The sequence below is a fragment of the Sciurus vulgaris genome (genome assembly GCF_902686455.1).
Source record: "Sciurus vulgaris genome assembly, chromosome: 9".
In the NCBI taxonomy this organism is placed as follows: domain Eukaryota; kingdom Metazoa; phylum Chordata; class Mammalia; order Rodentia; family Sciuridae; genus Sciurus; species Sciurus vulgaris.
In genome coordinates, this window is record NC_136469.1 from 23,468,735 (window position 1) to 23,483,764 (window position 15,030).

The window sequence follows — 15,030 nt, forward strand, 5'->3', positions numbered from 1 at the left end:
TCCCACCACAGCTAGGCCACGAGTCCCAGACCCATGAGAAGCCCAGTGTGGCCAAGACTTAAAACACTTGTCAACATGTCGTCCACCAGGAAGGCAGGGGATATTTTGGCCTTCTTCATTTTGCTTGATTTTTCACCTTGTACAGAACCTCGACTTCATATAAAAGGAAGCCTCTTCAGATGCCTCTACATCCATCCTTCCTTCTCTCCCAGAAGAGCCTTACTGACTACTCTGGGCATTAATGATATTGCCACTTATTAAAATGATTAATATTTATTATCCGTTTCACTCATTATCACCTTACACTGAGTGTTTGGAAGTGTTTTTGTGTATTCTTAGTCATTGCTATCAATTAGATTGAAAGTTATTTAATTGAAAACATGTTTTCAATTTATTCACATTCTACATGATTTAATAAGGCTTTCACTTAACATATGTTGGTTGAAAAAAGATGCAATGTTTCCCTCCTGGAAACTGTATGTAATACAACTGATCACACGGTTGTTAAGTAGCTTGTTAATGTGGTTGGGATGAACAATCAGTTATCCTTAATAATTAAAATTTGACACTTTGGATTATTCCCCCTTTTAAGTAAATCTTCATAAAATGTACTGCATACTTTCAAGTCAAAATGTATTTATCTTTTTTTGTTCTAGTTATACATGACAGCAGAATGCATTTTGATTCACTGCACACAAATGGAGTACAACTTTTTATTTCTCTGGTTGTACATGATGTAGAGTCACACCATATGTGCAATCATACATGTATATAGGGTAATGATGTCCGCCTCATTCCGCTATCTTTCCCACTCTCTGCCCCCTCTCCTCCTCTCATTCCCCTCTACCCAATCCAAAGTTCCTCCATTCTTCCCTTACCACCCACTCCATTATGTATCGAATCCACTTATCAGACTTGGTTTTCTGGGATTGGCTTATCTTGGTTAGCATGATATTCTCCAACTCCACCCATTTGCCTGCAAATACCATATTTTATTCTTCTTTATGGCTAAGTAATATTCCATTGTGTATATATGCCACAGTTTCTTTATCCATTCATCTACTGAAAGGCATCTAGGTTGGTTTTACAATTTAGGTATTATTAATTGAGCTGCTATAAACATTGATGTGGCTTTGTCACTGTAGTGTGCTGGTTTTAAGTCCTTTGAGTGTATACCGAGTGGGATAGCTGGGTCAAATGTTGGTTCCATTCCAAGTTTTCTAAGGAATCTCCATACTGCTTTCCAGAGTGGTTGCACCAATTTGCAGTCCCACCAGCAATGTATGAGTGTACCTTCTTCCCCACATCCTCACCAACATTTACTGTTGCTTGTATTCTTTTTTTTTTTTTTTGGTGCTGGGAATTTGAACCCAGGGCCTTGTGCTTATGAGGCAAGCACTCTACCAACTGAGCTATATCCCCAGCCTTGTTGCTTGTATTCTTGATAACTGCCATTCTAATTGGAGTGAAATGAAATCTTAGAGCAATTTTGATTTTCATTTCTCTAATTACTAGAGATGCTGAAAAAATGTATTTATCTTCATAAACCAAATTGTATTTATTTTTCTTCATTGGTGAAGAGTTCCTAAAATGACAGTATCTTTATTTTATTAGAGAGGCTCTAGAATAGGGATTCCTATTCTATTTATCAAAATAAAGAAAATTTACTCAAAGTAAATTTTGTGTCTGAGAACACATTAAGAGAATACAAGTTTGGAGTGAGGAAAATAGTGCTTATTATGAAATTCCAAAAAATCAAGAAAGGATGAGAATAAGAAAAAGTAACTACCAGCAGCTGTGGGATTCAGACCAGGAACTGGAGTAAGGACTAGGTTTAAGTGAGCACAGAACTAAAAGCTAGATACAGTCTCCACGTGCTACAGCTGAGCCTGCTTCAGGGAGTTGAGTGTGTACTGAAGAACTGACAGGGTTGTTCAGCACCCATTCCAGCTTGTGATACAAGAAAGTTTTAACAAGTATTCCTTTCTTTTATGCTAGGATTGAAAATAGCTTTAATATTTTGGATGAACTCAAAGGACAACAATGTTGTTAATCAAAGTAAAAAGGTGATCTTAGCCCCCATCCACTGTAATACTTACTCAAGTTAGAAATTTCAGGACTGGGGTTGTGGCTCAGTGGTAGAGTGCTTGTCTGGCATGTGTGAGGCCCTGGGTTCGATCCTCAGCGCCGTATATAAATAAATAAAATAAAAGATCCATCAATAACTAAAAACTATTTGAAAAAAAAATTTCTACTGCTGTAACCAAGTTCAATATAGTTATTATAAAAAGGTGATAGTATAGCTGTCCCCCCAGTTTACAGGACTGGTTCCAAGATTCTACAAATACCACAATCTGCAGATGCCCGAGTCCCTTACATACAATGGTCTAGAATTTACACCTAACCTACGCAGTCTCCCATATGCTTTTATCATTTCAAATGCTATGAAAGTAACTGTTATATTCTATTATTTAGTAAATAAGGGCAAGAATAAAAGTTCACACACAGTCAATACAAATATAAACTTTCTTTCAAAATCTGCATCTTCCATCCATGGTTGGTTGATTCCACTGATGTGGGACCTCAGGATACAGATGGCCAACTGCAGAGATAAAACACAGAGGCTGGAAGAGGAATTTGCAGGTCCCCATACGTGTGGTTTTGCAGAACTAGTGCCTCTCCTCCAAAGCCCAGCAGAATTGATGAGGAAGCAGGAAACTCCCATTTTGCCCCCAGAGATTTCTCAGACCCAACAGGATGAACTGAAGATAATGGCAGTAACGGCTGCTACCTTTTATTGAATGCTTACCACAGGCACTGTGCTAAGTGCTCACATATTATGTCCTATCTGCAGATGAGGATGCTGAGGTCCAAGCGGCACTGTATAGCAGATATTGCCTGCCTGATACTCACTTCCCATTATTCTTTGAGCAAACAATATTGTACTTTGTTTTGCAGGGAGACAATGTGTTCAGCTCTAGAAATCAGTGATATGCCCAATCCAACAGTGGCAATTCTATTTGCCTGGGTACTACCTGCTTCCCCATACACACTTGCCTCCTTTCTATTGGAGGTGGCTGTGTGACACACAGGAAGTATGCTGGTGATTTCTGGAGAACTTTTTCCTTCCTATCAAGGACAGATGCAGCCAGTGCCACATTTCTCTTTTCTTTCTCTCTCGGATGCCACTGTGATAGCTGGAGCTGCAGCAGCTATCTTTTGATCATGAGAGAATGACCTAAAATTATCAGAAAGCCACTACGTACTTAGGCTGCCCTGATCAATGATTTAACCATGTACCTCCAGACTTTTACATTTGTGGAAATTAAATATCAGGTGTGAAATATTTATTGTGAAAGATTTATAAAAGAAATGAGTATTTACTGCATGCCTACTAGATACTACAAATTGTAAAAATGCAAATACAGAAGAAAAAAGACTGATTCACTGCTTTCAAGAGTTATATACAGACACTAATAAGGCAATATAGCACTGGCAGATTACATAAATGCTGAGGAAATTAGAAAGAATTAACAAAAGTATACAGAATTAAATTCCGTCAAGAAAAGCCTTCCAGGGAGTGACTTTTGAATGATAAAAATTGGCAGAGAAGTGACAAGATTACATTCCATTTGGTGTTATACACTAAAAGAATAAGGGAGTTGTGGACTTAAAATAGACAAGTGTATTGCTTGGATAGAACAAAGTCTGAGAACAATGAAAAATTGTAAAAGAACTGGGGAAGAGAGATGTATGGTCTTGAATGGATACCGACACCGAAGGACTCTGGGTTTATTTATAAAGGTAAATTTATAAAGTAATACAGGATTAGTGTAGGTATTTATAAAAAGCCATAGGATGGAATATTATTTGGATAACTTCATCTTAGCATAAACTAAAGCCAGTTGTCCAGCCGGGCGCTTCTAGCAACTGACCTAGAACAATGTGAAGTGATAATGTGGAGAAAGCAGCTGCAGGATTTAGGGTTATTTAGTATAGAGAGACAAGAGACAGGACTCAGGACTCAAAATTGTCCCCGTTACTCATCTAACAACTGAAAATTTCAAGAAATGGATTTTGTATTAAACTGCCTAGATGACTTAGGGAAAAAAAATGAAAGAAAACTTCAGGAGAATAGGAACGTGCATTTCCTATTACTGAATACTACCCTAAGAAAACAGGCCCTGTTTTTATAGACTGACCTCCTTTCCGTTGTCTTTGGTAAACACCTGATTGTGCTATAACCTAATACCTAAATGGTTTATCCTTTCTTTTTATGTGGGCTACTCTCTTCCACTTCATCTTCATATCCATTTAACATGTGATTCTTATAAATTTTCACAGTTGAAAAACAAATAGCTGGCTGAACTCTCTGCTTCAGTCTTTTGGATGCTTTGCTTCTTGGTAAGTGGTCAGTATTTTGATACTGCTATAGTAATAACAGGAAATGATCTGTTAAAATCTGGATCTCCAGTTACAGATGAATGCCAGTGTAAAGAGGAGAGCTCGTCTCTAAATAAAGGCTATGAAAACAGTTTGGAGAATTATTTCTAAGACCACAGGGAGAGAACAGTAATTTGCTTTCAACACTGGAAAAGTGCATGCATAGTGGAAGATCTTTTGGTGATCAGTGAACGACAACAGGGGCAAGTCGGTGGCAACAAACTTAGCAATTTTGACTGAGATGGTAAATGCCAGAGCTTCCATCAAGATCACGTTGAATATCATCTCCTGAAATAAACATCCACTCAGAAAAAGTCACAATCAGGTGGAAATTCTAAATTGGTCCAATGGGAAGTGTTCTTGTTTGCAAAACAGAAGCTGGTTCTGCTTACCAAAAAATAGAAAACAGACCACAAGCGTGGAGGCAGTCATGGAACAAAGTGAACCACAGAAAACTGAAAAATAGACTGGCTAACAGTATTAAGAATATCTTTCACTTTTCATATAAAAGTGCCACAGAGGATACATTTTCTTAGATTTACAGGTGGAGTTTTCCAATTAGGCTTAAGGTGTTTCCTGTTAATAGAGTAAATCCACATCATGGGCAATTAGCCAACTCATCCCAGAGGCTTTCTCCTTTCTCATCTTCCTCTCTTTAAGGCTTTCTGGGTACAAATGAGCGAAGGCAGAACATGAAGCACAGAGACTTCCTTGTCGAGGGTTGGTAAAGAATCTTGTACATCAAACATTTCCCAACGCCATACTCCAGGGAGTCCGAACAGAAGCCAGGAAAGCCAGAACAATGTTGGCAAAAGATAATCTTGGTTTAAAAGATCTACAAAGCAAAAATGTTCTCGTGTAACCATAACTACATGAATTCAATTTCCTAATGTTTTAATGTGTTTTGAAAATTGTTTTTAAAACCTAATTGATAAGTTAAAACTAATAACCTAGAATTCAATTAAAAACAATGCATGATGAACCAATGTTTTTCCAGTGAAGAATTTTGAGCAAAAATAATTTTTTAAAACACTAGAAATAGATGTTGTCAAATAAGTTATACATAATTATAAAAGCTATTTTGATGTTATAAGTAATATATGCTCGATTCTATGCTACATTAACAGAATGGATAAAAGAATGTACGGTGTCTAAAATTACTTTTCAAGGTTTGTCTGAGTTTTAGTCATTGAATGCTTTTAAACAAGAGTAAATGGACAAACATCACTTGGATTCAAACACATAAATCATCTGTTTCACATTAATTGTTGTGACTCATATAAAAACAATTGATAGTCTGGATTCAAGAATGGGTTTGAAAAGCAAAAAACTAGCTGATATAATAGATAGTATTTATTCTAAATTTCCACCTCCTCCAAAACGTCTTCAGATTCACCTCTGTCTTCCTGGAATAAGAAGGAAACTCTCCTTTCTCCTCTGTATTGCAATTTGCCAATTAGTTATCTTACCGCTTTCCAGTTTCTGATTTGGTTGGTTAAAGATGCAATATTTTGGCTGCAGGAGCTGAGCAGAGGCGTGCATCCGGGTCCCAAGATGTCAGTCTCCGAGACCCTTCCTGAAGGCAAGGACCAGAAGCATCCGCACAGGAAGCGAACAATGTTCACCGAGAAACAGCTACAAGATCTGACCCTCCTTTTCAACAAGAACTCATACCCAGATCCCAGCCTGAAGAGAGAAATGGCTTCGAAAATGAACTTAGACCCAACAGTCCTGCAGGTTTGGTTCAAAAACCACAGAGCAAAACACAAGAAAGAAAAACGTAACGTCCAGCAAAACCAGAAAGCCCCGCAACAGCCGCCGTTGGCGGAGCCGGCAGCCAAGGCCAGGCCGGCCTGGAGCAGCGCAGACATGGCCCTCAGGGCGCTGGGCGCCCGCCCCTCGGTCCCGGTCTACACAAACCGCCAGACGCCCTCCTTCCAGCTCAGCGTATGCCCCCCTTTCAAGGTGCACACAGGCCACCCCGGGAGCCACAAAATGATCCCCTTTGGCTGCTGCCAGGACCCCACCGTGTACTGCCTCCACCCGATTTCAGCGCCTCCAGGGTGCTCCCCAGGATGCGCGACGGCCCGTCTGCACCCCGAGGGGCCAGGGAGAGAGTGACGCTGCACACAGGTGCCGGCCCCCGTGACCATCTGAGGAGCTCTGCAAACACGGGATGCTGTCCAGCAACGGGGAAGAAGGAGGGCCACAGTGGCCGGGTGCGTCCCACGCCCCGCGTGGAGAACGACTGAGCTGAGCAGGCCACCAGGAAGGCAGCGGGTTCCGGCATTCTGAGCAATTCAGATTTTGGTCTTTTAATGGCAATTGAACCTGGGGGCCCTCACCACTGAGCCACATCCCCCCTCCTTTTTTATATAGTTGCTATTTAGAGACATGGCCCTGCTAAATTGCTGAGGCTGTTCTTGAATTTGCAATCCTCCTGCCTCAGCCTCTAAGCTGCTAGGATTACAGGCCTGCAAGAAGGCTCCCAGCTCCATTTGGGGTTTTTAATGGTCCAACAAGTGAGTTCTAAATCACCATTTACTGCCAGGTGTAGTGGCACCTGACCCAGCCTTAAGCAACTTAGACTTTCTAAAAGTAAAAAGGACTGGGGAAGTGGTTCAATGGCTAAGCACCCCCTGAGTTCAATTCCAGTACCAAAAAAAAAAAAAAATGAATACATAAATAAAATTAATAAAAATTTTAAAAGATGCAATATTTTGCCAGGGGACTATAAGCAAATGGAAAGCAAGGCATGCATCCAATTTGTCTAGGTTTCCTTCATCCATCTACTCAATACCCAACATCTAGGCACACACACACAAAACCAGTTGAATGAACCAGTCCTTTTGAAGAGTTGCACATTTATAGTGTTCTATGACTGATTTAAAATTCTACAATTTTTATAATTTCTTGTGACAATGTTTTCTTAGATAATACACTGATTTTGAAAGTGGAGATTATACCTGGAGATTACATGTGAAATTAAAATGAACATTCCCATCATCCACTGAAGCAGTCCATTCATTCTTGCTTTTTCCTGTTCCCTTGTCCTATGGAACCAGTAATCTACCTTCCGTCAGCTCAGATGTCTGTGTGCTCAGGAATTTTGTGAAACATGGAATCATATGGATATATTCTTTTTGTGCAGCTTCTGTCACTTTACGTAATTATTTGTAAAGTCATCCAGGTTGTTGCATATATAAACAAAACTATTGTTCATTTCATAGTATTTCATTATACCACAATTTCATTCTCCTGTTGATTCAGATTTGGTTTGTTTCCAGGAACTTTTGAGTATTAATTCAGCCTCCCTCATCTGAAAATCCAAAATCTGAAACACTGCATTCTTTTGAATGCCAATATGATACCACAAGGAGACAATTCCACGCCTGACCTCATATGATGGGTCATACTTAAAATACAGGCACACTAAAAACACTGTATAAAATTACCTTCAAGCTCTTCATATAAGATATACATGAAACATAACTGAATCTCATGTTTGGAAACTTGGGTTCCCATCCCCAAGATATCTCATTATGTATATACAAGTATTTCAAAATCCAAAAATATACCCAAATTCAAAACACTTCTGGTACCAGGCATTATGGATAAAGGAGACTATATCTGTATTACAAACGAAGCTGTATGCGTTCTACTTTTACTCCTTTTCCTACATTTACACATGAACATTTGTATGTGAACATTCATGTACAAATCTTTGTATGGACATAAGCTTTGATTTCTCAAGCAAATGTGGGAATAGAATGGACTGGTCACATAGACTGAACTGGTGAAGTTCAAATCTTTTGCTCACTTTTTAAGTGGGTTAGTTTTTCTTTTGACTGTTGAATAGTAAGAGTTCTTTATATATTCTAGACACAATATCTGTCAGATATATAATATGCTTTTGTTTTGTTTTGCTTTTCCATGGTGCCAGGGATAGAACCCAGTGTCTTGCACATAGTAAGCAAGCGCTGTACCACTAAGTTACACCCTCAGCCTCAAAATAATGTGCATTTTTGAAAGTGAAATGTGGGCTCAGTGACAGGGTGTTGCTTAGCATGCATAAGGTCCCATGTTTGATCCCTGGCACTGCACACACACATACAAATAAAGTGAAATGCAACTGTTTTGGATAATTACATTTTGTTAATGTAATGCATGATCAATCTGTATCTTTATAATTTTCCTTATAATAAGGGGAAATTCACTACTGAATTTTACCATACCTAAAAAGATGGTCATTCAGCAGTATATGAAAATTAGGGGAAAGGAGTAAATGTAGAAAACATACAGGTTTCTCAACATTCTCCATAATTCCTCCTGATTTCAGGAGTCTCTTAAACTATTAGTAGTAGGAAATAACAGACTGGATTGTATCAATGATTCAATGATAAGTAGTCTACTCCTTTTATTTCTTTAAGCAAAAAAAAAAGTAGTCAAAAAAGAGCAGTAACATTACTAACACAACCTCTTATACTTTTTTGAGACAGATTTCTTCCTCTTGAACTCAGAAAACCATCAGCGCCTGCAGTGTGCGTTTCCACTCTCACTTCCTTTAGTTCCTCTCCAGTGCTTTCCTTCAGTTCTCTTCTGCTCTTCCCAGCATCCACACCTATACCTCTAATGTGGTGATTTCAAAGAAATTTTGGCTGCAGACTTTAGCTGACCCTACAGACCACATACCATGCTTTTTACCTCAAAGAAAACAAAACAGAAATAAAACTCTTTCTGGAACTCACAGGAAGAAGAGCAGAGTTTTTGAATGGTGAAAAAGTGAAACCCTTTTTTCAGTAGTATCCAAGTAAATAGTACCCTGCCAGAATAAAGCAAACACACTATTATTTTTAAAACTTTCCTACTGTAGACTTATGTACCCAGCAATTCAAGAACCACCAAGCAATCTTTCCAAAACAAGAGCAAATCTGGGGATTTGTCTATGGCTAAACAACCATCCCCCACAAAATTAACAGATACAGGGTGAAAAAAGTATATGGAATTAACTATTCATTTAAACCACTGAAATAAACACATCTTTATGTGTTTATTTAAAATCTTTATTAAGAACAATTTCATATATTTTTTAAATTTTCACAGGACATTTTATCTCCAGAAAATGATACGGTGTCAGACAAAAGTTTGAAACTAACTGTAAGTATTGCTTGAATTGAGATAAACATTGGGTTATAACAGCAGTCTCTAACATTATATTGTCAGGATATAGATAACCCTAGGGTTATAAGTGTTTCATGGAAGTAAACGTAATACAATTAATGATAATCCCAAATCAGATGGTAGGCCCAGTATATAAAAAATAAGCTTCCTTTGGTGGTGGTGGGGGGGTTGGTAATCTTGACTTGTTAAAGGTGATATACATTTTGGTAAAACATAGTTTTATTCTCAAACATGTAATGATCACTACATGAAATCAACAGGTTGATTAAAAAACTATATATATTGAAATTTTCAGTTAAACTAGTTTTTAAAAATTTTTTTAGCTGTAGATGAACATAATTACCTTTATTTTAATTATGTATTTTTATGTGGTGCTAAGGATCCAACCCAGTACCTCACATGTGCTAGGCAAGTGCTCTACCACTGAGCTACAACCCCAGCCCCACAAGTTTTCTTCTGATACAAGGGAAAATACACAGATTGGCTTTGAATTCATTTCTAGTAAAGTAAAATATGTGAGCTTAATTACATGTTAAAGGAAACTGAAACAATATGACCCAAAATTTATTTATCAAAGTTAAAATACCTTTAAATGTATACAAAATTACAAAATAACTGATGCATTTTTCAATAATGATATCCAACATAAAATGTAATAACAGAACCAAACAAAGGATTCATCACTTTTGCTCCACTTTAAAGTTACCTTATTGAACGATACATCATGAAATCGATAGTTGTACACCTAGGAAATTTACCAATAGAGCTCTCTTCCACTGGTGTGTATATTTTAATTTGTCTCATGTGGGTATCTCTCCCATTCTGGTGGTTGGCTAGAACAGCAATCTGTATCATGAATGTCCGAGTTGGCTTCTTATGATTATCAGTTAAGGGAACATGAATCCAGCCACTTGGTTCCACCAATTCAAGTTGCTAACAAGAAAAAAGAAAGTCAGATTATGATTTCACTCAGTGAATATAATGTGTAATAATGAATGCATTCTAAAATCAAATTAACATTTGCCCACTGCAAAAATAAAAATATGATACTAACCATTACCAGTTAGCAGGCACTTTTACCCGATCTACTTTTACAGTTGTGAAGCACTTTGTATGTACCATAGTAGTAGGTAAAATAAAAATAAAAGGTATGTAATCATAGGATTAACAGAAAACTGTATAAACTTCTATAACATTAGAAAGCACATGCCTCTGCAGTCCTTAAAAATATGTGAAGTGGGAGCTGGGTGCAGTGGTGCAAACCTATAATCCCAGCAACTCAAGAGGTTGAGGCAAAAGAACCACAAGTTCAAGTCCAGCCTTAGCAACTCAGTGAAGCCCAGCTTAGTGAGACCTTGTCTCAAAATAAAAAATTAAAAGAACTGGGGATGTAGCTCAGTGGTAAAGTACCTGCCTAGCATGTGCAAGACTCTGGGTTTCACCCACAGCTCTGGAAGAAACAAAAGTGAAACATTTTTGTATACCTTAAAAAATATAATTTTGTAAATATCACATATTTATACAAACAAAAGTAGCTAACATGAAAAATGTGCTGCTCCTGTTGCTGATAAAAGCAACATATATTTATTTTCAATGTTAAAAAATACAATATGTGGGCTGGGGCTGTAGCTCAGTGGTAGAGCACTTCCCTCATATGTGTGAGGCACTGGGTTCAATCCTCAGCACCATATAAAAGACAAATGAATAAAGATACTGAAAAGAAACAATATGTGATTAAATAAAAAATAGTGACTTTAATGTTAACTAAATGGGTTTAAATGTGAGTTCTATATTTTATCAACTTTTGAACATGCGTATATTATCTAATCAGTGTGAGTCCATAATTCACTTATAACTTATTACTAAAATGGGATTCTCATAGGGATATTGGAAAGATTAAATAAGACGATGTATATAAAGGAGCAAGCATAATATTCAATATAGCAAGTATTCAATACATTTTTTTAATCAAAAGCTATTTCTTTTTCTGGTAAAATACTTGTTAGCTCTTTTCCAAAGGTTTCTTAACATTGTACACATAAGGCCTTTACAGGAACTATATATATAGAGTGTATGAAAACATGCATCTAAATGTGAGTCTTAAAAGATGAGTTCTCCACCATGTTCTTTCACAAGTGAATTGAACACTTAACCAAAGGGGCGATTTTCTATTTGGTTCTTTTCCCAAGGTGCTTTACAAATGTTTCTTCTACAGTGCACATGCAGACCCTTTACAGTCTTAGAATTCTTGAAAACATAAATTAGGACATGATTTTTTAAATTAATTATTCAACTGACACATAACTAGAATATTGTACATAATAATGGGGTGCCATGTGATGTTTGAATAGATATTTTATGTAATCAGGTTACACTTACTTACCTCTTCAAATAATTATTGCTTCTTTTTTTAGCAAAAACATTCAAAATCCTTTCTTTTAGCTTTCTGATATATACATATACAATTACAATCTACAGACATCCCACTGTGCAACAGCACACTAGACCTTCTCATCCCTAACTGCAACTTTGTTTTCATTGATCAACCTTTCCAATTTTTCCCCTTCTCCTATACTCCCCCAGCCTCTGGGAGCCACCATACTATGCTCAGTTCTGAGACACACTTTTAGAAAGTCCACATAATGAGTAAGCTTGTACAGTACTTGTCTTTCTGGGCCTAATTTACTTAACTTAAAATAGTCATCTCCAATTCTATCCATGTTGTCATAAATGACAGTATTTCATTCTTTTTTATATTCTTGTGTATGCGTGTGTATACACACACACACACACACACACACACACACACAATTTCTTTATCCATCCATTGGTTAATAGACCCTTAGGCTGTTTCCGTTTCTTGGCTATTATGAACAATGTTGTCATGAGCACAGAGCACAGATGTCTCTCTGACAGACTGATTTCATTTCCTTCGGATGTATACCCAGGAGTGGGATTGCTAGATTGTATGGTAGCTTTATTTTGAAATTTTGAAGAATCTCTGCACTGCTTTATATAATAGCTATACTATTTTACACTCCCTCCAACAGAGTGCAAGTGTTCCTTTTCTCCATACCAGCCCTTGTTTTCTTTTTTTTTCTTGGCCAGTACTGGGATTCAAACCCAGGGTCTGGTTCATGTGAAGCACACACTACCACTGAGCTAAATCTCTTACTACCAAGCTGCACCCTTAGGCTGATTTTTTTTTTTTTTTTTTTTTTTTTTTTTGCCTTTTAGATGGTAGTCATGCTTACTGGAGTGAAGTGATACTGACATTTTGATTTGTATTTCTCTGATAATCTGTGATCTTGAACATTTGTTTTATATGCCTATTGGTCGTTTGTATTTCTTGCCAGAAATGTCTACTTTGTACTGCCATTTTTATATAGGGTTATTTTGTTGTTGCTTTCTTCTGACTTCCTTATATATTCTAGATATTATACCCCTTATCACATGTATAGTTTACAAATATTTTCTCCCATTCTGTAGGATGTTTCTTCACTTTGATAATTGCTTCCTTTACTATACAGAAACTTTATAGTTGGATATAATCTCATTTGTCTATTTTTTGCTTTTGTGTCCTGTGTTTTGGGCATCTTGTCCCCCAAATTCTTGCCCGTTTCAATATCCCTAATTTTAAATGAGATTACACTATTTCTTTGAGGGAGTCACTGATACTGTGGGAGAATCATACGTATTAATTATTCACTTTTCTCCAGAATGTAATTAGTGCCTGGAAATAAATCAGAACACTTGCTGGGGCTACAATGTAGGTCAGTGGTAGGGTGCAAGCCTAGCATGTGCAAAGTCCTGGATGTGATCATCAGCACTGCAAAACTAAACAAAAAAAAAAACCCATTAACCTTTCAGATCATTAAGGTAAAGTTTGATGAAGTATATGACACAGTACCTAAAAAGGCTGCGCTGCTGTCGAAGTATCAAACATAACCAGATAGCAACTATAAACACAAGGTGTCTGAGAATAATGTTTACTGACATTCAATAATAAGCAGGCAAAATTCAACATCCAACAAAAATATACTCAATTTCAAAAATGCACTAGGCAATTTTTCATTTCAGAACACAATCCCTTGATGTGATCCTATACCTTTACAACACAGACATGTATAACTGCATCCACCTATAAAAAAAATGATATACTCACAGAAAATTACTCCCTTCTCTAAGAAAGAATTAGACATGTATAAATGTGTAGAAGCAAGGGAAAATCATACCACTACTAAATTATGAAAAAAATATAACATTAGGTTTCTGGTGTATTTCATTTTAAGAACTGTATCTAAAATGCACAAATTTTTTAAGAATACACACATAAGGACACACGTGCAACAGAGGAAGATGAATATATTGCAATTGATGAACAAGTCCAGGACCTTTGAAAAAATGAGGAAATAGGCAAACATAACTCGCCCCACAAAACTCAGAACCCCTCTAAGAAAGGATCCCACAGATACAGAAATGGATGATTCCAGAGAAAGAGTATTAAAAAATGATTATTAAAATGTTCAATGAACTAAAAAAAAATCAACTCCTGAAAATGAGAGACACAATGAATCAAATTAAAAATTCACTTTAAAGCATCACCAACCGATTAGACTATGTAGAAAATAGAGCTTCAGCTCTCAAAGATAAAACCTCAGGCCTTGAGGAGAGGATATATGAATTTAAGTATATGAAATACAATAAGAGGAAAAAAATTATAGAACATGATCAGAGTATACAGGAAATCTCAGACATCAAGAGACCAAACCTGATAATCACTGAGAACATGGAGATAGAAGCTAAAGGAATTAAGAATATGTTCAATGAGATTGTCACGGAAAATTATGCCCACCTCAGATATGAGACAGACGTACACATGTAAGAGGACCCCAAATAGATCTGATCAAGAGAGAAGTTCTTCAAGACACAGCATAATCAAAATGCCCAACATAGAAATTAAGGAAAGAACATCAAAAGCTGCAAGGGAGAAATATCAGGTGAGAGCCTCTGGACGCAGAGCCAGCCACAACTCCCCAAGCCAGCGGAGACATCCGACACGCAAGCAGCTTCTGGGACCAGGGCTGGGCAGCCAGAGACCTCTCCAGGCAGCCTTGTCCCCCTTCAGCTGCAGGCTTTTTCCACGGGGTGATCCAAGATGGCAGACTAGAGGGTGACTGCATCTCTAGTCGCCCCAGAACCCAGGATTCAAGAAGGGGAGGCATTGAGAGACTCGGACTAAAACAGAACCACGGGGTGAGTCTCCCCCACCCAGCGAAGCTCAGCTGGGCGGCAGGCCCGGATTCAAGTGGCTTATTAGAGTAGGACAGGGCAGATAGAGTCTCCCCCAGGCAGCTCTGTGCACTCTGGCGGTGGGCTCCTCCCACAGGGACAGATCCTCCAGCC

The 15,030-nt window shown here is 37.7% G+C and overlaps 2 protein-coding genes across 3 annotated transcripts in view; one reads left to right on the forward strand and one right to left on the reverse strand.

Moving 5' to 3' along the window:
- Positions 1–5,997: 5,997 nt before the first annotated feature.
- Positions 5,998–6,564, forward strand: LOC306669309 (divergent paired-related homeobox-like; the record flags this gene model as incomplete). Its single annotated transcript, XM_079153134.1, has 1 exon — positions 5,998–6,564. One exon carries the CDS (start codon positions 5,998–6,000, stop codon positions 6,562–6,564), a length of 567 nt encoding a protein of 188 aa, XP_079009260.1.
- Positions 6,565–8,441: 1,877 nt separating this feature from the next.
- The window catches only part of ANAPC10 (anaphase promoting complex subunit 10), a 98,602-nt gene continuing 92,013 nt past the window's right edge, over positions 8,442–15,030 (reverse strand). Inside the window, exon 5 of one of the 2 annotated variants that reach the window (XM_079154174.1) lies at positions 8,442–10,557. In XM_079154174.1, the coding sequence (XP_079010300.1) occupies positions 10,327–10,557 (231 nt within the window). In that variant the 3' untranslated portion in view covers positions 8,442–10,326. The remainder of the gene's footprint in view (positions 10,558–15,030) is intronic. The other variant, XM_079154175.1, reaches the window with a different exon arrangement.